The 21,754-nt window shown below is 48.4% G+C and overlaps 1 protein-coding gene across 1 annotated transcript; it reads left to right on the top strand.

Annotated features, from left to right (window-relative positions):
* Positions 1-17,344: 17,344 nt before the first annotated feature.
* Positions 17,345-20,576, top strand: CHST2 (carbohydrate sulfotransferase 2). The gene is made up of 2 exons (XM_082459833.1): positions 17,345-18,121; positions 18,228-20,576. The coding sequence occupies exon 2, from the start codon at positions 18,410-18,412 to the stop codon at positions 20,000-20,002; it is 1,593 nt and encodes a 530-aa protein (XP_082315959.1). The 5' UTR covers positions 17,345-18,121; positions 18,228-18,409; the 3' UTR covers positions 20,003-20,576.
* Positions 20,577-21,754: the final 1,178 nt, after the last annotated feature.

The following is a 21,754-nucleotide window of genomic DNA, read 5'->3' on the forward strand; positions in this document are numbered from 1 at the left end:
GACGCTGGGTGTTTTGATGGTGCAGCACCCATTTTATCATTGCACCTGAACCAGTTGCTAAGAGGTGGGCAAGGGACCCAAGCAGGATGAAGGGAATTCCCCCCCTGGAATTTGAATCACTTTTTGATTTGACCTAGGGACAGAAGATGCTTGGCGTCATTCACTCCAGCGGGGCTGTGCCTGGCGGAGGCTGGAACACAGTCTCCTGGGCACCCGCCGTCCCCTGACCAGACCAGACTGGCTCTGTCCCTTGTGAGCCTGGGACTTCCACCTTCCTCTCTCCTGTGACACTGCCCTCCCCTCCCTCCCAACCACCCCCATAGCTTCCTAATAAAATCTCCATTCATTTATGATGGTCAGACTTCATTCCTGTTTCTTGGCTCCCAAGTATTCTGACACTTTCTCAACGTGGCTTCAGTGTCCTCGGTCCACCGTCAGGGGCCAAAAGGTTAGAAAGTTTTTTTTTTTTTTTTTTTAAATTTTATTTATTTATTTATTTTTGGCTGTGTTGGGTCTTCGTTTCTGTGCGAGGGCTTTCTCTAGTTGCGGCGAGCGGGGGCCACTCTTCATCGCGGTGCGCGGGCCTCTCACTATCGCGGCCTCTCTTGTTGCGGAGCACAGGCTCCAGACGCACAGGCTCAGTAATTGTGGCCCGTGAGCCCAGTTGCTCCGCGGCATGTGGGATCTTCCCAGACCAGGGCTCGAACCCGTGCTCCCTGCATTGGCAGGCAGATTCTCAACCACTGCGCCACCGGGGAAGCCCCAAAAGGTTAGAAAGTTTTTATCTCGGGTTGTTCAAAATTCTGCTTATAAAATATCCCCTGCACGGAACACTTTCCCACAAAGAATCTATCAGGTTTATCTGTATGCTGAATTTCTAAGGTAGCTAATGTGTCTTGCGTCTAGATGCCCGATTATCAGGAAGAAGATGCAGCCTCTGCACATTCTTTGGTTAATTAGATCTGCTATGAAATCATTCATTTGATGTCCAGCTAATGAAGCTAATAAAAGCCTCCTCTGAAGCGGGCTATTCTTCGTACCTTAAATACTGTACCTCGCTCAGCGACGCTGGCAGCCGAGCTAACAGACTCATTATCTTCCAAATTCTGATGTCTATTTTCACGCTCCATTGATTTCATTAGATACAAAATAAAATCACTACTTATTAAAATTGCATTAAAGTCCTAACTTAAACTGACAAAAGCTTGGAAACTTAGAGGCCGGGCTGTTGTTCAGCCTCCCGTATACGAGAAAGTCCTGCATTTTGCAGACTGAGTGGATTGGACCTGGCCTGTACTTTATGGCCTAAACATTCGGTGTTTCCCCAGGCTGGGTGGGGAGCCAGCAGTGCGAGCTGCCAATGAAATTACTTGGTTTCTCATCAGTCGGTGATTCAACCATATTTTAATGGGTCAGCGGTTATTTTCTGATTTCCGGAATCAAATGAGGCAAATGTGAGGATGGGAAGAGAGACGATTTTTACATGGCCAACTGCAATGCCTTCAGAAAAGATCACCAGTAGAGATGTTTCCGCTGTTGATGCTTTGGGGCTGCTTATGGAGAGGCCGGTAGATTGGTTATACTTCCATATCACATCATCAATGTTACTTCCCGCAGAGAATGTAAAAAACAAAAAATAACCAAAACCAGCCTTGGTTCTTATAGAAAATAGGAACAGAGGGTTAAGTGGCCACGACTTTCCAAAACCAACGTGTAACCTGACTGTATCCGGGGGAGAGAGGCAGAGTGGGCATCTGAGGGACGCTTGGAAGCAAGAAGCTGGCGGTTGCACAGGGGAAAAGGCGTTGGCTGAGAAAAGAACTCTGTCCCGGGCGCGGATCGGGGTGAGCCTGTGACCTTCAGCCAGTTATTCTGTGGACTTTAGCTTCCTCATCTGTAAAATGGAGCTGTCGTACCATATTATACTATTACTCTCACCAGACAACTCAGTGTGTGCGTGTGTATGTGTGTGCACGTGTGTAGGTGTCTTTGTACGTGTGTGTGTGTGTGTGTGTGTGTAAATTTTAAAAGCTGCCTTCCTCAAAATTGCCCCTCCTCAAATTGAGTACCACTGTTCTAACCCATCCTTCCTGCGGCTGCCAGGGAATGTCCCCTTTGGACCCCACATGAGGAATTTTGTTCTGATCACCTTGAAGACTGCAGTTCTGACAGCCTCTAAATCAGTGTTTAGGAGGACAGTGGCCGGTCATCTCAAGCATCGGAGGAGGGAAAACTCTGCCTCTTCTCCTCCCCTCTTCCCACACTTCCGCATCCCCTGATTTCCATTTGAACTCTCCCAGCTGATTCCTGAAGTTGGGACCTCAAGGCAAAGATCCAGTCGGTGACAGGACACTGTCCCTGACGCACTCACTGAGATCCTGGCGGGTTCACAGCAGCTCTCTGGGTGCCATGACATTCTAATGAAAATTGCCATGCAGTTGAAGAATGACACAAAAACGTTAAAGAAAAACTGACAACAAAGCCACTGTTTATTGACCGCTTGTTATGTCTGAGGTGCTGTGATAAAATACTTACATACACTATCTTGACTCCTTATGACAAGCTAGTAAACATTATTATCCCATATTACAGATGAGAACACTGAGACTCAAAGAAGTTAGGCAATTTTCCCAAGGCCTCAGAGCTCCCTAAGCGGTTGATCCAGGATTGGAGACAAGCAGAGCTCCTTGCCACCTGGCCAAAGAGGAATCATGGAGCAGACTGATTTTTGGTCTGTGTTGCAAACAATTTATGGGTCATGAAAATAATTCAGAGGTTAAGGACAGTATTAAAAAAGTAGAATAGACTAGAAAATGTCAGAGGACCTCTCATGTTTCATGAGTGGCACACATGCGCACTAGTTTGCGTGTGTGTGTGTGTGTGTGTGTGTGTCTGTGTACAGGATTGTAACGTAAGATCGGTTTCCTACTGTGAGTTGTGATTTAAAAAAATGTTTGTAAAATTCTGGCTTGGAGAAGTTAATGAATGAGATGGAGTGAAAAGGGTTAGGTGTTGGGGAGTCTAGGTTTTTCCATCCAGAAATTGACCATTAATTAGTTTTTGCGTTTCAAACGCTCTCATTACATCTCTCTCTTCTTTTCTTATCGTTCTTCCTAGCTCTGACATTCTATGATCTTTTGAGAAGCACACACAGTTAATTTGTGTCTTAGCAGTTTAGAGCATGACCAGGTCCCTTGGCACCGAGGAGCTTTATGGGGGATGTCACCTGAGCAGAGAGGAGGAGGCTATCTTTCCTGGACAGGGGGACCAGCTGAGCCAGGGCCTGGAAGTGGGGCTCCGGGAGTATAGGAATGCAGGGGTAACACAGGAGGGGTGAGGATGCAGCACTGCTCATGCTGGGCTGAGGACGCTGAGGCAGATCTTGGCAGTGGGGAGCGAATGAAATCTTTGGATCAGGAGAACGGCTTGATAAAAGTGCATTTGATGCTGGGATTGCAAATTTCTCCGAAGCTAGGCAGGTATCATGAACGAATGAAGGGCACCAGGTGTGGGCTCTGGTGACCTGTCCATCACATGGTCCCACTGAGGGGACAGCCACCCCTCAGCTCTGGAAGATTATCTTATGAGAATGCAACTCCAGTGTTGCTAGATCTTCCGATTTTTCAACAGAAATCTGAATTTTTATGTGAAATCTCCTGATTGGCAATGTAGGCAACTGCATTAGTTATGGTAAAAGGCAGTGCTGCTGTAACAAATACATTTCAAAATACAGTGGCTTTAAGAAGATGGACCTTTATTTCTCTGAGGTGGTGGCCCAGGCTGGTGGGCTGGGAGGTTGGGGGCCAGCTGAGCTCCACGTGGTCATTCGGGGACCACGCTCCCTCCATCTTGCTCTGCCATCCCTTAGGGGACTGTCCTTAACTGCACGATCAAAGCTGGGTCACCAGCCTGTCTGTGGTCCAGCATCTCTATAGCTGCGGTCTTTCTGCTTTTGATCACTCTCATTTCTCTCTCCCTCACTCCTTCTTTCCTTCTCTTCCCCTCCATCCCCCTCTCCTTTCTTTCCTTCCTTTTCTTGCTTTATCTTCTTCTCTTTTTACTTCCTCTTATAAAATATACCACACATAAGAAAAGTACATAAAATATACATTATAATAAACACCCTCTAAGTTAAGAAATGTAATATCATGAGCTCCCTGAAAGCACCCCCACCTGCCTTCTCAATCAACATTTGCTTTCTCCTCCACAGAGGTAACAACGACTGACTTTCGTGGAAAGCATTTTCTTGATTTAAAAAAAATATAATTAAAAAAATATGTAAAGAACATAGTGTAATTTCTCCTGTTCTTGAACTTCATAGGAATGAGACAATACTGTATGTCTTGCTTCATTTTTACTCAACAGTGTCTGTAAGATTCATGTTTTTGTTTATACTCTAGTTCATTTCTTTTCATGTCATATTCCATTGTTTGACCATATTATTTATTGATCTGTTTTGATGTTTTGGATTTTATAAACACTTCTGGTCTGTCTCCTGGTGCCCATGTCCACAGATGCTCTAGCAAATATGCCCTATGAGTAGAACTGCTGGGTCATAGAGATGAACTTTTTCAAGTTTATTAGATAATGTCAAAACTTTTTTCCAAAGTAGCAATAGTTTATGATTCCCACCAGCAGCGATTGAGAGTTCCCTTCCTCACCAACAGTTGGCACTGCCAGATTTTTTATGTTTTTAGCAATTTGGTGGTGTGTAGTAATATTGCTTTCTGGTCTTTAATTGCATCTCCTTGATTACTAATAAGATTGAGCACCTTTTCGTGTATATTGGCAATTTCAGTTTATTCCTTTGTGAAGAGCCAATGCAAATCTTTTGCAGTCTTTTCTATTAGGCCACCTGCCTTTTTCTTACCGAGCTGTGAGAATTCTTTGTGTAACGTGGATTGAAGTCCTTTGAAACTTACATGCGTTGCAATATCTTCTCTCATTCCACGGTTTGTATTTCCATTTCCTTTATGCTATTTTTCTGCTGAACGGAAGCTCTTATTTTTAATGTAGTTAAATGCATATATATATATTTTTCTTCATGGTTAGTGCTTTTTTATGTTTACAATTTTTTTTTCTCTATTGAGATCATTAAGCTATTCTTCTACATTATCTCCTAAGAGCATTAGTGTTTTACCTTTCACATTCAGGTTTGTAATTTAGCTGGGCTTGAATTTTTTGTATTGTATGAGATAGGTGTTCAATGCCATCTTTTTTTTTTTTTTAAATTTTTTTTCTTGTGATTCATTTATTTATTTATTTATTTATTTTTGGCTGTGTTGGGTCTTCGTTTCTGTGCGAGGGCTTTCTCTAGTTGTGGCAAGCGGGGGCCACTCTTCATCGCGGTGCGCGGGCCTCTCACTATCGCGGCCTCTCTTGCTGTGGAGCACAGGCTCCAGACGCGCAGGCTCAGTAATTGTGGCTCACGGGCCCAGTTGCTCCGTGGCATGTGGGATCTTCCCAGACCAGGGCTCGAACCCGTGTCCCCTGCATTGGCAGGCAGACTCTCAACCACTGCACCACCAGGGAAGCCCTCAATGCCATCTTTTTCCATATGGACATTCAATTGTCCTAGCATCATTTATTGAGAGACTGTCTCTGTCCTACCCCTTTGCAGTGACAACTACGTCACAGCTCAGGTCCGTATATGCATGAGTCTGTGAAGGAGCTACCTGGTCTATTCCAGTCCATGCTCGATTTTTCTGTTCCTGCACCAATATCACACTGTCTTAATAACGAGAGCTTTATACCAAGTCGTGATATCTGCAACAGCAAGTCTTCCTACTTGTTCTTCTTTGAGGTTTGCTTGGCTTTGCTTGGTCCTCTACACTGTATATCCACTGTGAATGAAAAATGGTGCTTGCCTTCTCAGTAAATAAAGGATGCTGCAGCCTTCAAGCCACTACAGCCGCTCCTGACGGTGAGCCTTGAGGGAACTCAGGATGGAGACAAACAGGCTGCCCGCTGCCAAGCTGTCAGCCACGGAAGGCACCCCCTATGGTGCACCCTGAGGGGACTCGGGCTGGGAAAGCACAGGATAGTGGCCTTACCTAGCTAGCTGAGGTACATATCAAAGGAATGATTTCAATGAGCCCAGACTCTTGCATCTTCCCGTACATTAGGAAAGTGCTAATTTCATTAACTTGAGGTGGCTGTTTTTCTTTAATTAGCAGTAATCTTTTGATGTTCCAACTACCTGGTGTTTTGTTGCAAAAGCCCCCATGTATCCTGGGTCCTTCCTTCCTTCCTTCCTTCCTTTCTTTATTTTATTTGGTTGTGCCGGGTCTTAGTTGCGGCAGGCGGACTTCTTAGTTGCGGCATGCCTGTGGGATCTCATTCCCTGACCAGGGATCTAACCCAGGCCCCCTGCATTGGTAGCGCGGAGCCTTAACCACTGTGCTACCAGGGAAGTTCCCTCCCTTTCTTCTTCCAGTCAGTCCCTCAAAGCTATCTGATTGGCTGCGTCTCAGGGTTAAGTCCTCAGTTCTGTCTGCCAAATAAAACATAATTCTCAACTTTTAGGCTGTGCATTTTTTTTCAGTTGACACCACGAACTTTCAGTAAGTGGGTATGTTAATCCGAATAACCAAGTTTGTCACTAATGGAAGCAATACCTTCTGAGTAGAACATTTATAAGGATTTGCATATGTTACCCCCCCAATGGCACTCTAGAAAACAGGATACAAATGTACACCCCCAAAGCAGGTCAGAACAAGATTTAGCATGGAGAAGGACCATTTATATGTTTTGTGATTTAATTTAAGTGGTGGTATAATGTTGACCTCATGCCTCTAGTAGCTGTTCAAAAAGTATGTGCTGAATATAAGAATCTTTTGTATGAATAGAAATGCCGAGTGTAATGGCAAGCAGAACGTGTTTTCCCTTCTCATTGTAACTGTATGTGTGGCACTCATGTGGCTTTGATGCTTGAAAATAATTGATTATATACTATTCTGAAAAGAAGAACGAGATACACTTAAAAGCAAGTTGAGTGTTTTAGAAAGGTCCTTCTTAACTCTAAACCTTCACAACAAAAGGGAATTGTATGTATGTATATAGTTCACAGAAGCGTTTCAATGGAATTATCAGATTTGGGGTGCATGGAGTTTGCCAGCACCTTTTGGAGTGCTCATGAGCCTGGAATGGAAATATTTACTGTTAAGAAGGAAATAGCATGAAGTCGTTCCGTGAGCTGGAGCCAGGGCTGCAGGTTGAGCATAACCGCTTTGGGTTGCACAGACGTAAACACAAACCCTCAGCAAAGGAGAAGCTAGAAACTGGAGGATTAATATTAGACATACAATCCTAAACCAAAACCGGAACATAAAAACCAATCAGTGGCTCTAGTAAACCGTGTGGTTCATGACCTAACATAAGTGAGTGGGAGTGCTCTGGCACGCCAGATGCAAAGTGTAATAAACAAACCGAGAACCCCACTGCAGCCTCTGTTAATGAGCATTCTGACCCTAATCTAACCACATGCAAGTCAGGAATTGTATAATCGGAACTCACCACACAGGGGAAGGAGTTCATGGGGTAGAATCTGCATTGTACCAGGAAGACCCTGAACTGGACCACTAAATGTTAACGGACTAATTAAATGGAGGAAAGTTGCACAATCAAATTTTACAGTCAAGATGTTTGTACATTCCCTCATTCATTCACTCAACAAATATTCAATCTTTGTTCAGTGCCTCCATATGCAAGGCACTTGTGCTAAGTCCTAAAGCAGTTTTAAAGATGTACATGATGGTATTATAAAACGTTCAGACAGATTTCTTAAGTGGCAATCTACTTTTAAATTGTTACCTTTCCCATAAAATACAGTCCTTGTCTTTGAGAAACTTCAATTTCTGGCACGGTGTTTCTTAAAGACTAGGAACCCTACCACTCAGGGTACGTCAGATTGTTTTCAGGAAAATGAAGAATAGTTTTCAATTTCGGTCTGGGGCTGGTCTGTCTTCAATACCTACTAATTTCCCCCTCCTTTTAAAAACAAAACAAAAAAGCAAAAACAAAACAAAACAAGACAAACAACAACAACAAAAAACACAAAAAACCAAAACAAAAAAGAAACCAAAAACAAAGAAAGGCTATAATCTCACTGAATTTAATAACTTTCTTTTGTTTTTTATTACATTTGTATTTGGTTACTTTTCATTTGCAAAAACTGATAATGGTTTTCCATTTGTAGTGGTGATAGACAATTTCTACCTAAAATAAATATAGGTTAGCTCTTGAACAGTGAATCAGATAAAATAAAATATTAAATAAACAATAAAACAGGTGGTATCTGGACATGACAAGAGCGAGTGAAAGTGGAAGAGGAATGAATGAGGTTTGGTAAACTGCCAGAGGAGAAGTAAGAGACGCACACACATATCTGCTCAGCTAACTCAGTGGTTCAGACATGAGCTACAGACAGAAAGAGCTCTGGGAATTGGCTGCTTTTCTTCCTGTAGTAATCATGGAAGGCTCCCTGGAGGAGGCTTTTCAGCCTATCTATGGATGGGGACTAGCATTGGAGCCAAGGGCCTTGCAAAACGGGGGAGATGACTGTGAAAGCCTGAGGGTCAAGGCGTGTGCTGCAGTTGACAGTGGTCCCCCCATTTAAGCGCATCAGAATCAACTGGAGAGCTTTTCCAGGACCCTGCCCTTGGAGATAATGATGCTGTGGGTTGGGGGAATGGGGTGTTTAAACCTCACTTTGAGCAGGTCCTTGGACCACAGTTTGAGAGGGCCTGTGAATCTAGAGACTAAACACAGTGCTGGAGGTCAGAGCCCATTGAGCATGGAGTCAGCATCCCTCTTGTGGTCATAAACTTGCAACATGGCTGGGCTGCTTCCACTTTCCTGTGTCTTCACTGCAATCCCGGCTAACATCAGTTTCAGCACTCTCACGTGGCCCATGAGGCTTATACACATATTTGCTACCGGTTTGGCTGTGTTTTTGTGGGAGAGATTGGGAGGAGAATGCCTGGATGTGGGAAGATGGAGAGAGAAGATCTGCTATGAGTTCTCTGTTCATGCTTTCTATATAAGCCTCGTGCAGGGCTAGGCATCCAGTACTGGGTCCTTGGAGGACAGGATGAAATAAGGATGCTAAAATTCTGCTGGACCTAGCTATTCATGGGTAAAATTAGTGCCTCATTTCCAGTCTTCGTGAAATTTCTACCCTTCTCTGGTGGGAGGTTATAAGGACGAGCTTCTGTAAATTGCTTTGAAAGTGAACCATGATTATGCAAACAGATGACATTATCTACCTTCTACTGACAGCAAGAATTGGTGATATGGGGAGTCTTGCAGGTAAATAAAGACTTTTTGAATCAGGAGGAACCATGGGATTAGATTAAATGGGAGCCCCCAAAGCACACAGTGCATCTTCAGCACTTTGACTTGAACTACCAGATGGATAGTAATCTGTTAGGGGATATTCTGAGTGGGTTATTTAAAAGGATGTAAAAGATTGCTGACCCAGGCTGGGATTGTGGGCAAGCTGTGGGCACATCTGCAGCTATTGAGTACATATTTCTAAGGGTTTCCAGCAGAACATAAGCAAACAATTGCCTGCCTGAGCGATATGGGAGTTTCATAATAGCCATAAATACTTAAGTTGATGGCCAGCATGGTTGGACAAATCCAGCTGTGTGCAGAAACAATGTCGTTCAGCCAAAACATACCAAATGGCACCATCTCTCTTGGGTTCTTCTCCAACACAGCACACCAGGCAGAAGGGCAAAACTTGAGCAATGGATACCCAAGTGCTCTGATGTGGTGACACTGGCAAAAATGCTGCAAATAGGGGAAGATGTTGTGGCTTTCATGTCATTATGGACAGAGTTCAACAGGCCAGGGATCCAAAAGCTTCCAGAGCAGTGCTATGCATATTAATTGAGAAGAATTAATTTTCACCAGAAGGAGAGGGCTTTCTTCTGTCATTAGTGACCATTATTCCCACTTTGTTGTTACTGCTATTCTGTCAAGCACATCATCATATGCTATGATGCTGTCCATCATATCTTCATTCTCTGGGTACAGAGTCCGGGCGGTGGCAATGGCTGAACGTTGCTTCTCTATAGTGAGTATAAAGCCATGACCACTATGGTCTGGGCAGAGGAGATTTGAGGGAAAAAGAAACAAAACATCCATCATTAAAACGATAATGGGGGCTTCCCTGGTGGCGCAGTGGTTGAGAATCTGCGTGCTAATGCAGGGGACACGGGTTCGAGCCCTGGTCTGGGAAGATCCCACATGCTGCGGAGCAGCTAGGCCCGTGAGCCACAACTACTGAGCCTGCGCGTCTGGGCCCTGTGCTCCACAACAAGAGAGGCCGCGATAGTGAGAGGCCTGCGCACTGCGATGAAGAGTGGCCCCCGCTTGCCGCAACTAGAGAAAGCCCTCACAGAAACGAAGACCCAACACAGCCAAAAAAATAAATTAATTAATTAAAAAAAAAAGATTAATTAAAAAAAAATGATAATGGAAAAATAAATCTGGAGGAACCCAGATGTTTGTCATAAAAATCAAAACAGATAGTTTAGTATAATAAATTCCTAATTTCTTACGTTGTACTGAAATTTCATCGAGTCAACTAGATCCTGAAATAAATGAGAAATGGGGCATTGGCTGGAGATGAAGAGAATGATATATTTTTGTACGAAGGCTAGGAGTTTAGACATTTATTGGATTGGAATTTGACCTGTGGCATTAAGATGTAGATTGTCTCCCAAAACTGTAAGTGGGGCACGGATTTGCAGAAGAAACTTCTCTGCATAAAAAGTTGTGTCCTAACAATGAAATCTTGCATAAAAATAGACAGCTAACAAGGCGAAGGAAAAGAAACACTCAACAGATCAACAGAACATTTTGTGTTCTCAAAATGGAAGTGGCAGAAAGCACGCTTAAGCCGAAAGGTTGCTCCTTTGAAGGAAGTAAAGCCACTTGTTACGTCGTGACTGAGAAAAGAGAAATCTGTCGAAAAACAAGGATATATCATCTGAAAACTAATGAGACGTTACATTCTGAGCCAAAATTGCGTCCAACTTTTCAGCATGTAACTAGGCAAGATCTGAGCCAAAGTATAAAGAGTTGACCTAAAACTTTGGGAATTCAGAACTCAGAAGCTGCCACAGAAGATGAAAGCGGGGCGTGGGCCAGGGAGGGGGGAAGACCAACTATAGACGGAGGAGATGCAGAATGCAACTATCTAGGTCAAGACCTACTTTCTTTCTCCGATTTTTTCCCCGCTTGGATTTTCTATCTTGTGACTGCCAAAACAATGTATGCATGAAATTCTACATTCCCCTGCATTCACCGACACACCATAGAAATTACACACATAAGCATGGAGGTCACCTGTGGAAAATCGCTGGCTTTCTGCATAATAGTTTGTCTATAAGTTACAAGGACGGAGATAACTTGGCCCAGAATGGAATTTGCTTTTGTGCGTGGGGCTGAGTACCATGAGACTCAGAACATGCCCAAAGCACTTGCCTTTCTTCAGAAAAAACTGATGTCACGATGGGTTGCTACTGTAATTAAGTGCGGGCATAGTTTCTTTTTTTTTGTTTCTATTTAATGCCAGCAAAGCAGCTATTTCTATGGCTTTAGGTAAATACGGAAGTTGAGAGTGAAGGACTAGTTCTGGACATTTGTATTATTTTTACTGATTTTTGTGCCAAGAACATTCCCTCGTGTGGTTGTGCAGGTTGTATTCTGCACAAAGTTTCCAGCATCTGCTCCGCTGGCTGCGCACCCTGGCCTGGGGCTGTACCTGGGGTGGGGACGGTGGGGAGGAAGCATTTCTTATTAATATGTGTGCTAGCAACTGCTCCAGAAGGAGCCTGTACTAGCCACCTGATAATCCTGCGCAACAGAAAAGGGAGTGAAAAACCAGTCCACCCACCTGCGTGACCTTAAGTTATTTATTTAGGTGTTCACGCCCATTAACACCAGAATGGCTGCTACCAGGCTTCCCAAACTCTAAAGTGCAGACCAGTCACTCAGCGATCTTGTTAAAATGCAGATTCTGATGGAAGCCGTCGGAGGCCTGAGATTTTGCATTTCTAACAAGCTCTCAGGTGACCTTGATTCAGCCCATCCACTGACCATATTTTGAGTAGCAAGGCCCAGGGGACGTCAAGGCCAATGAATCCCAAGGTCAAACTCCAGTCATGATGGCTTCATCCTTCTGCTAACCACTGAATCCTTCTCCCATCTTTCTGCCCCTACAAATCTCAACCAGAACACTCCCTGCCCTGAAAAAAAATCCCTCGCTGAGCCAGATCCCCAAATGTCCTCACCAAAAAAGGGGTAGAAAAAGTGATATGGCATCCTTCTTTTTGCAGACCCCAGAGTTCACTCCTCCCTAAGGAGAAGATGCCCTTCACCTGGGGTGGGGGGCAGGAACTGTTATTTACTAACCACCCTGAGCCACGCTGTGTGCCTTCCTCCTGCACTTGCCCTGGCTTTTACTAGCCATTCGAGGAGATGGCTGTTATTATCCCATTACTACAGATGGAAAACTGAGGCCCGAGGAGATGACATACTTTGTCTGGGAACATAGAACTAGTAAGTAAACTTGCAGGGAATTGAATCCAGGGCTGATTTCAAATTCTGTACATGAGCCACTATATCTTTTTTTTTTCATTTATTTTTTATTTTTTAATTTTATAAATTTATTTATTTATTTTATTTTTGGCTGCGTTGGGTCTTCGTTGTTGCGCGCGGGCTTTCTCTAGTTGCGGCGAGTGGGGGCTATTCTTTGTTGTGATGCGCGGGCTTCTCATTGTGGTGGCTTCTCTTGTTGTGGAGCACGGGCTCTAGACGCAGGCTTCAATAGCTGTGGCACGTGGGCTCAGCAGTTGTGGCTCGTAGGCTCAGTAGCTGTGGTGCATGGGCTTAGCTGCTCCGCGGCATGTGGGATCTTCCCGGACCAGGGCTCGAACCCGTGTCCCCTGAATTGGCAGGCAGATATAATAATAAAAGAGCCCAGCAGATCAGGGGTTATGAGTGAGCAGCGCAATCAGTGTTAGTGTGAGATAATGAGAAATATACATATACTGGTCTCTGTCTTTGGTTCCCGGCGGCACAGGACTCCTAAAACCCTTGCAATTTCCTAAGTGATAAAAGTACTAGGAGCATCTTTTGTTCTAATGAGGTGACTCTGGGTAGGCTCCTGGGTGGCTCCTGGATAAGGGATGGTCACCAGAAGGACCAAGCCATATTAGAAACAGAATTCTCAGCCCCAGCCCCCATCTTCCAGCGAGGGAAGAAGAGCTGGAAATGGAGTTAATCACTGGTCATGACAACATGAGAAGCCTCCATACATTCCAACAGTAGGGGGTTCAAAGAACTCCTCGCCAGTGAACACGTGTTGGTGCCGGGAGAGTGGTGAGCCCAGAGAGGGTGTGCAAGCTCCGTGCCCCTTCCCACATACCTCGCCCTGTGCATCTCTTCCATCTGGCTCTTCGTCCGTATACTTTATCATATCCTTTTACAATAAACCGATAAACATAAGTAAACTTCTCCTGAGTTCCGTGATCCGTTCTAGCAAATTAACTGAACCCGAGGAGGGGGTCATGGGAAACCTCTTACTTAGGACCGATTGGTCAGAACCCCAGGTGGCAATCTGGATTTGCGATTGGCATCAGAAGTGGGGGGCAGTCTAGTGGGACTGAGCCCTTAACCTCTGGGATCTGACACTATCTCCAGGCAAACAGTGTCAGAATTGAGTAAAGTTGCTGGACACCCAGCTGGTGCCACAGACTTGCTTGGTGTTGGGGAAAGAATCCACACGTTTGGTGACCTGGAGTGTCAGAAGTGAAGTGAGTAGCAAAGTGTTCTGTGGAGGAGAAAGACACAGGTGGGAACCTGTGGGTTCTTCTCATCCAGCTGGTGATAAACAAGGCCAGGGAGAGGTGTGAGTGGTGAGGTCACTGGTGCTGATGTAGAAGCTGGGCTGGAGTTCCTCAGGATGACTGGTGGCTACACGCTAGAATTTGAAGGTGGGAACTCCAAAGAGTTCCTTCACAGCTGTCAGACGACTCAGGCTATTTCCTTTTTTGACAGTTAAGGCAAGCCCCTCTCCCCCCACCCTGAACTTGAGCATTTCATTTCAGCTTTTAAACTCAATTAAGCAGAGCGGTTACCTCTGGAGTTTCGTGGGCTCTGTAATGGGTTCATGAGTATTCATTATATTATTTAAAATCATATAAAAAAGAAAAGGGCCACCCTTGGACTAATGACAACAGCGTGTTTTAGCATTTTTTTTTTTTAAACTTATTTATGGCTGTGTTGGGTCTTCGTTTCTGTGCGAGGGCTTTCTCTACTTGCGGCAAGCGGGGGCCGCTCTTCATCGCGGTGCGCGGCCCTCTCACTATCGCGGCCTCTCTTGCTGTGGAGCACAGGCTCCAGACGCGCAGGCTCAGTAGTTGTGGCTCACGGGCCTAGTTGCTCCGCGGCATGTGGGATCCTCCCAGACCAGGGCTCGAACCCGTGTCCCCTGCACTGGCAGGCAGATTCTCAACCACTGCGCCACCAGGGAAGCCCAACAGCGGGTTTTAAATCAAGGATTATGATTAATCCAATTCTGTACACTCAAGTTCCCCTGACAATGCATATTCGCTGAAACGATGACTGACTGAATCTATCTTGGTGCCTGGGGGGCAGGCATTCCCCAGAGGGGAATTTTGTGGTTCCACAGTGACACAGACAGGCCTGGACGGAAACTGGCCGGGTAACCCAGCCTGACATCTTTTCTCGACAGACTATGGAGGAAGGTCTGGGAAGATCTCTCTGCCACGTCCCACAGGCTGGGCCCTGGGCCTACAGCACCCCAGAACGTTTGGCCTCCTATCTGTCCAGGATTAGGTAAATGCCACAGCAAGTTTCCAACAGCAGTTTCCTTTCCACAGCCCAGACCGCAGAGGACGGACTGAGGAGCCTCGTGGAAAAGACTCTGAATTGCAATAAACTCAACAGTGAACTGAAATTAAGGACAGCCCTGTGGCCTGACTCCTCTGGCAATGAAATTATGTGACTTCTTATAGGTCTGGGTCATTACTATGCTAACGGGATAAGTGGCTTAAAATGAAAGGACATCCTGAACCCACGTGTGAAGACAGGCATTATCAAGTCTTTGGGTGTCATTCGTTGTGACGAAGGTTGGAATTAATCGTGACACGCAAAACGGTAAAACATTTGCAAGCAAGGAGAGGGTGGAGATGCTGGAACCTGTAAATTGATGCCAGCTGAGCACTCACTGGGGGAGTGTCTGGCAAATGGATTTACTATTTTGCCAACTTCAGGAAAGTGTTACAGAATGGCAGACAAAACTGTTTCTATGCAAACAATTGTTTAGAAAAGGGTCCTTACAGCAAATAACTGCAATTCAGGGGCTTTCTGAGTAACCACAAAGCCAGGGACTAAATTTTAGATATTCGACATTATTTTTCTTGGAACCAGGCTGAATACTAACGTTGAGGTTTTCTTGCCTCCCTAACTCCCTCTCTTCCACCAGTCTTTTAATGTGTCAATATCACTTCAGTTTTGTGGGGAAAGGGTAGAGGGAAAAAGGGAGAGGGATAGAGACAGCAGGGGGAAGGGCAGTGGGTGGGCCCAGAAATGGAGAGATGGGAAGTCACTCCATTAAACTATCACCTTCATCTGTAAACAGGGATTAAAAATGTCTGTCTGTCCTGACACGCTCCCAGGAGAAATGCCATGCTGCTTGAGAAAGCTGTGAATAAAATTCGATCTCTACTCTCCCTCCCTCTATTTGCATAAAATCTGTCCCAGAAACGTCTCACCCTTACATTTTATCAGAACCACGGGGGGAAAAAAATTATCTGAACTCTACCCGTGGCATTATGGATTTTTCTGGAAAACGAGGCTAGGTCAAGTTCTTGGAACATTTTTCTACCCTGAAAACTCATATGAATTAAGTCACTTTCTAAGACTCCTTGCACTCCGAAGATTCGTACTTCAGTAAGACTCACTGAAGAATAATGGCGCAAACAACATTTTTTAATTTAGAAGGATCTTGCTGAGAAAGGCTGCCCCAAATAGTACAAAGATAAATTCGCAGTAACTTTGTCAAACTTCTAAAAACTCCATCAGGACAGGAGGCAGCAAAACGTCTCCAGGAGATCAGTCTGTTACCAGCGGCCCGTGAGCTTCAAGACCGGTCGCAGTTCGTAGCGATCCAGCCCAGGGCTCAAGAGGGGTTTAATCATCGGGGCATCTAGCTCCCCATCACCGTTCAGTTACTGGAGGTTACTATAATTGTCCCCATTTTGCGGATGAAATTGAGCTATGGCTCAGTCTCTTTTGGTGAGAGATTGAGAGAGAAAGAGAGAGGAGGAGGAGGAGGGGAGGGAGGGAGGGAGGAAGGGAGGGCTGTTCCTCATTATCCTAAAAAAAAAAGTACTTAAACCTTAACTTAAAAAATGATCTACTTCCAAAAACTGCGTTTCCTTTAGGGTGAAATCGTTTGATCTCATCTCTAACACCAAGAAGCAAAACAAGTATTTTACTGTAAATTGGAACAAAGAGTCACCCCCCGACCCCCCATCACCCCAATTCCCGAGGACGTCAGTCACAGCGGACGCGTCATTACGATCGGAGGTGGGGAGAGCGTCTGCTGGGGGCTAATAAAACCGAAGAGGCCCTCTCCGTAGGTGGAGTAGAGCGGGGAGAAGACGCCCCGCTGGCACACACCTCCGGAAAACTGAAGCTTCTTCTTTGACCCAGGGGTCAGAAAGATTTATTACTTCCTCGGTGAGGGAGAAGCCTCAGGCCAGCTGAAAGGGACGAGCCGGGAGTGGGACGCCTGAGAGCCGCGCTCGGCCTCCTCGGAGCGCTCCGGGGCGCGGGTGCGTCCTCGGTTCTCGGAGAGGCCCGGCGGTGCCGACCCCGGGGGAAGAGCGGAGTGGGAGGCCGCTGGGGGATTTCTGCCCAAACTTTATCACCAACTCTTTCCGAGAGCAAAACTGTGCGGTTGAGCACGGTAGGGGCACGGAGAATCCAAGTTTCCCAGAGGTCGGGACGCCCGAGCGCTCCGCACCCCGCGTCCGTACCCTGGCGCTTGGCGCACGGATTGCTACGGCCTACGCCGCGCGGATGGCGGCCCAAGCGGCGCCGCTGTAAATCGGAACCCGCATCTCCAACCCCCAAGGTGGCGGCGGCGGGAGCTGGGCGCTGCAAGGGGGGGGCGGGCGCGGGACGCGCGGAGGAGGAGGGCAGCACGCCGAAGGGGAGGAGCCGCAGCGACAGACGGCGGCGCGCACCAACCCGGCGCCGGCTGGCAGGAGCCGCGCAGAGGCTGGCCCGAGCGCGTTGCAGCCGCTCCGCGTAGGGAGAGTCGGGTAGCAGCATCCTCCCGGGCGCCGGCTTTCGCGCGGCGGCTGCGGCGGCGGCGGCGGCGGGGTATTCTCTGCCCCGATGCCTCGTTGACCTGAAGAGGCTGGTGCCTCTGGCGAGGCGGGCAAGGGAGCGCTGCGGACCCCGGCTCCTTTGCCTAGAGCTGTGTGTGTGTGTGTGTGTGTGTGTAGGGGGTTTCCAGGCCAGTCGGAGGCTGGGGAGCGGCGGGGGCTGCCGGCAATGCCCGCCCGGGCATCCTTCGGGTGATGGAAGAAGCAGCTGCTGCCGCCGCCGCTGCCCAATCGCGCTGCGCCCCATCTGCCACCGCCAGAGACATGGGAAGATTCGGGGCGCGGAGGCCGAGAGCAAGAGAGGCGGAGCCGCTTTGCCGGGAGCTGGGTCGCGTATAAGCCCCCTCCCCCTCCCCTCCCTCGGCCAGCTTCACCCCCCCCCCAAGCGAGGAAGGAAGCTACAGTCCCGAGAGGGCGTTGGAGACGCCGATGGAGCCGGGCGCACTGGACTCAGCGGAGCGCAGAGCAGGGCTCCGGGCCCGGTGAAAGTTTCCCTTCCCCAGCCGCAGGGCGCCCGCTGCCCGGAAACTCTGCCCAGAGCTTGGGCTGCCAAGTCCCTCGGCCCCCTCGGAGGCGCGCGGACCCCGGGCGGAAAACAGCGCTCGAGAAGGCGAGGAACGAGTGACAGCAGGACTGACCGCCGGGCCGTGCTCCCGGGCCGCTCCGGGGAGCGCCCGCGGCTCCAGGTTAGCGGGGTAGCCAGGCAGACCCGAGGGTGGGCGTGAATTAGGGGGAGGAGGCGGCTGGGGAGGAGGATTGGGGCGCACCAGCTTACTCCGCTTCCCCTCGCAGGTCCTTCTCAGAGCCGCTGCCATGGGAGAGCCAACCCTGGGTGCCGGGGACCAGCCGCCGCTGCTGCCGCGCCCGCCTCGGAGTCGCGGCCCAAGTCCCAGCGCCCGAATCCGGGCCGCTGCGTCCTCCTCCCGGGTTGCAGGGCCGCCTCCGCCGCGCTGCCGGCCCGGGTTGTGCCTGTGATGAGCCGCAGCCCGCCGCGAGCCCTGCCCGCGGGCGCGCCCCTCCGGTTGCTCCCGGCCGCGCCTGCCGCCGGGCCGCGCGCCTTGCTCCCGCCGTGGCCCCGGCGCCCGGGTCGCCGCTGGCCCGCGTCCCCGCTCGGAATGAAGGTGTTCCGCAGGAAGGCGCTGGTGCTGTGCGCGGGCTACGCGCTGCTGCTGGTGCTCACCATGCTCAACCTCCTGGACTACAAGTGGCACAAGGGGCCGTTGCAGCAGTGCAGCCCCGACGGGCCGCTCGGTGCCGCGGCGGGGGCGGCTGCGGGCGGCTGGGGGCGTCCGGGGCCTCCTCCGGCCGTGCCGCCCCGCGCACACACCCGCTCGGACCCCCGTACCCCATACCGCTCTCCCGTCGCCCCCGTCCGGGCGGCTCCGGCAGCCGGGGCGGGGGCGGCGGGGGCCGCAGCCCCTCCGGGTAATGGCACTCGGGGCACCGGGGATGGCGGGGACAAGAGGCAGTTGGTGTACGTGTTCACCACGTGGCGCTCGGGCTCGTCCTTCTTCGGCGAACTTTTCAACCAGAACCCCGAAGTGTTCTTCCTCTACGAGCCAGTGTGGCACGTGTGGCAAAAACTGTACCCAGGGGACGCCGTTTCCCTGCAAGGGGCGGCACGGGACATGCTGAGCGCTCTCTACCGCTGCGACCTCTCGGTCTTCCAGCTGTACAGTCCCGCTGGCAGCGGGGGGCGCAATCTCACCACGCTGGGCATTTTCGGCGCGGCCACCAACAAGGTGGTGTGCTCGTCGCCACTTTGCCCCGCCTACCGCAAGGAGGTCGTTGGACTGGTGGACGATCGCGTGTGCAAGAAGTGCCCGCCGCAGCGCCTGGCGCGCTTCGAGGAGGAGTGCCGCAAGTACCGCACTCTGGTCATCAAGGGCGTGCGTGTCTTCGACGTGGCCGTGTTGGCGCCACTTCTGCGCGACCCGGCCCTGGACCTCAAGGTCATTCATCTGGTGCGGGATCCCCGCGCTGTGGCCAGCTCACGCATCCGCTCGCGCCATGGTCTCATCCGTGAAAGCCTGCAGGTGGTGCGCAGCCGGGACCCCCGAGCGCACCGCATGCCCTTCCTGGAGGCCGCTGGCCATAAGCTGGGCGCCAAGAAGGAGAGCATGGGTGGGCCTGCAGACTACCACGCCCTTGGCGCCATGGAGGTCATCTGCCACAGCATGGCCAAGACGCTGCAGACGGCCCTGCAGCCCCCTGACTGGCTGCAAGGCCACTACCTGGTGGTGCGGTACGAGGACCTGGTGGGAGACCCCGTCAAGACCCTACGGAGGGTGTATGACTTTGTGGGGCTATTGGTGAGCCCTGAAATGGAGCAGTTTGCCCTCAACATGACCAGTGGCTCAGGCTCCTCCTCCAAGCCTTTCGTGGTGTCAGCACGCAACGCCACGCAGGCCGCCAACGCCTGGCGGACCGCCCTCACCTTCCAGCAGATCAAACAGGTGGAGGAGTTTTGCTACCAGCCCATGGCCGTGCTGGGTTACGAGCGGGTCAATAGCCCTGAAGAGGTCAGAGACCTCAGCAAGACCCTGCTCCGGAAACCCCGGCTCTGAGAGGGGTTCCCGGGAGACCAGACTCCCTGTGGTGACACCCACAGAAGGATTGTGGTGTGTTTCAACAAAAACAGCCCAGATCCAAACTGAGGAAGCCCACACATTCTGTTATAGATACATAATATAAATAACCACACAGGCACTTGCTGTCAGTGTTTTGAGTCATTGAATTTCAAGGAACAGCCACAATACACACACATCTCAGAAAAGGCAAGGCTTGAAAGTTCTGACCCGCTGCCCTTCCTCTTCTCTCCCCTGCCTTTTCTCCCTTTTCTTACCCTCTCCCCTACCTGCCTTCCATTTTGAAGTGGGATGTTGATTAAATCAAGATCCAGTAACCCAAATCTTGTTTCCAAAATTTTCGTGGTATCTGTGAACATGTAGAAGAGTCATTTGGATGTCGGGGGTGGGGTGGGAGGTGTGGGAGGGTAGAGAAAGGGGAAGTGGTCCAGGAGCAAAAGCCCCACTGGGCATGCTAAACCAAGGAGGCATTCTTCTAAGTAGACTTTTGTGTAAAAAGCAAAGGTTATACGTGAGTATTAATAAAGAAAATAATAAATAATATTCTTTTTTATATTTGCCTCCATTACTTTGGCTTTGCTTGTGTTCCTTGTCCTGTGCAGCTTCAGACAGAATCTGCTTCTCCTCCCCCCACCCCCTTTTCCTGTCTGTTTCCTAGAAAACAGCTAAGATGGGTGGGAGCAGCTTCAGACTCCTTGATAAGAGCTTTGGAGTTGTGTTCTCCCGTGTAAATCACAGCCTGTCAGGTGCCCAGGAATGGGAACAAATCTTCAGATTCTAAAGGCAAAAATCAAGCAGGGCAGTGGAGAAAAAAGCACAGCACTACTTTCCTGTTCCACTTGGAGCACGGAAAGGAAGAAGCAACCCCTTGAGGATCTGAAGGCATTCGGTTTTGATTACTCTTGAGTAAACACTGGGAAACCTTGAAGCAGAGACCAGTGTTTTGGTCCTGAGGTTAGTTCAGAAAAAGGATTTTTAAAAAAAGAGAAGTATGTAGTTCAAAAAACTTCTGATGATAAGAACACAAACCTCAAAAATTAGTGTGAACGTTTTGTTGGCAGCGGTAGCAAGTTCTTCGGTTAGAAAAGTGACAGAAGTATTTGAGTTTGGAGCGTTTTTCTGCCTCTGACACAGTCCACGGAGGCATATGAAAAGGGAAGTTTGATCTGGGAACTGTAAGGGTACCCGCAGGTTATCCCCCTTATTCCTGGCTTCCCATCCAAATTAGTGCAAAAGAGAATGTGAATTTATAATGGTTTACTTAGGTTGCTTGTGGGGTACATTGCTTTTCTTTTATCATGTTTTCTGAAAGTAAAAAATTGCAAAGAAGCTACGTGTTGCTGACAGTATAAGTCTTCAACCAAGAGCTTCTTTCAGATATGAAAATAAATTATGGGAAAGAGGAAATAAAAATGAATTATGAGTTTGTATGTTGGATTTTGAGATTTGGTATTTTCCAGGGAAAAAACCATTGCAATTTTCCTGTAGTGGTAATGGTGTTGCTGCTGTCCTGAGCCCATTTGTACTGAAGCATTCTGCAGAATGTTGTATTATGATAAGAAGTTATGAAGCTAAATAGGAACAAGGGAGTGTAGTTGTATATTACATTAAATACGGTACAAGTTCAAGTTCATCATAATTTTATTTTACTGTAATTTATTGTGAGATTTGTGCAAGCCAATCTGTATAGGTTAAATGCTGAGGATTTCATTTTAAGGAAAATATAATGAA

Source organism: Balaenoptera physalus, assembly GCF_965194825.1.
Source record: "Balaenoptera physalus genome assembly, chromosome: 4".
Taxonomy (NCBI): Eukaryota; Metazoa; Chordata; class Mammalia; order Artiodactyla; family Balaenopteridae; genus Balaenoptera; species Balaenoptera physalus.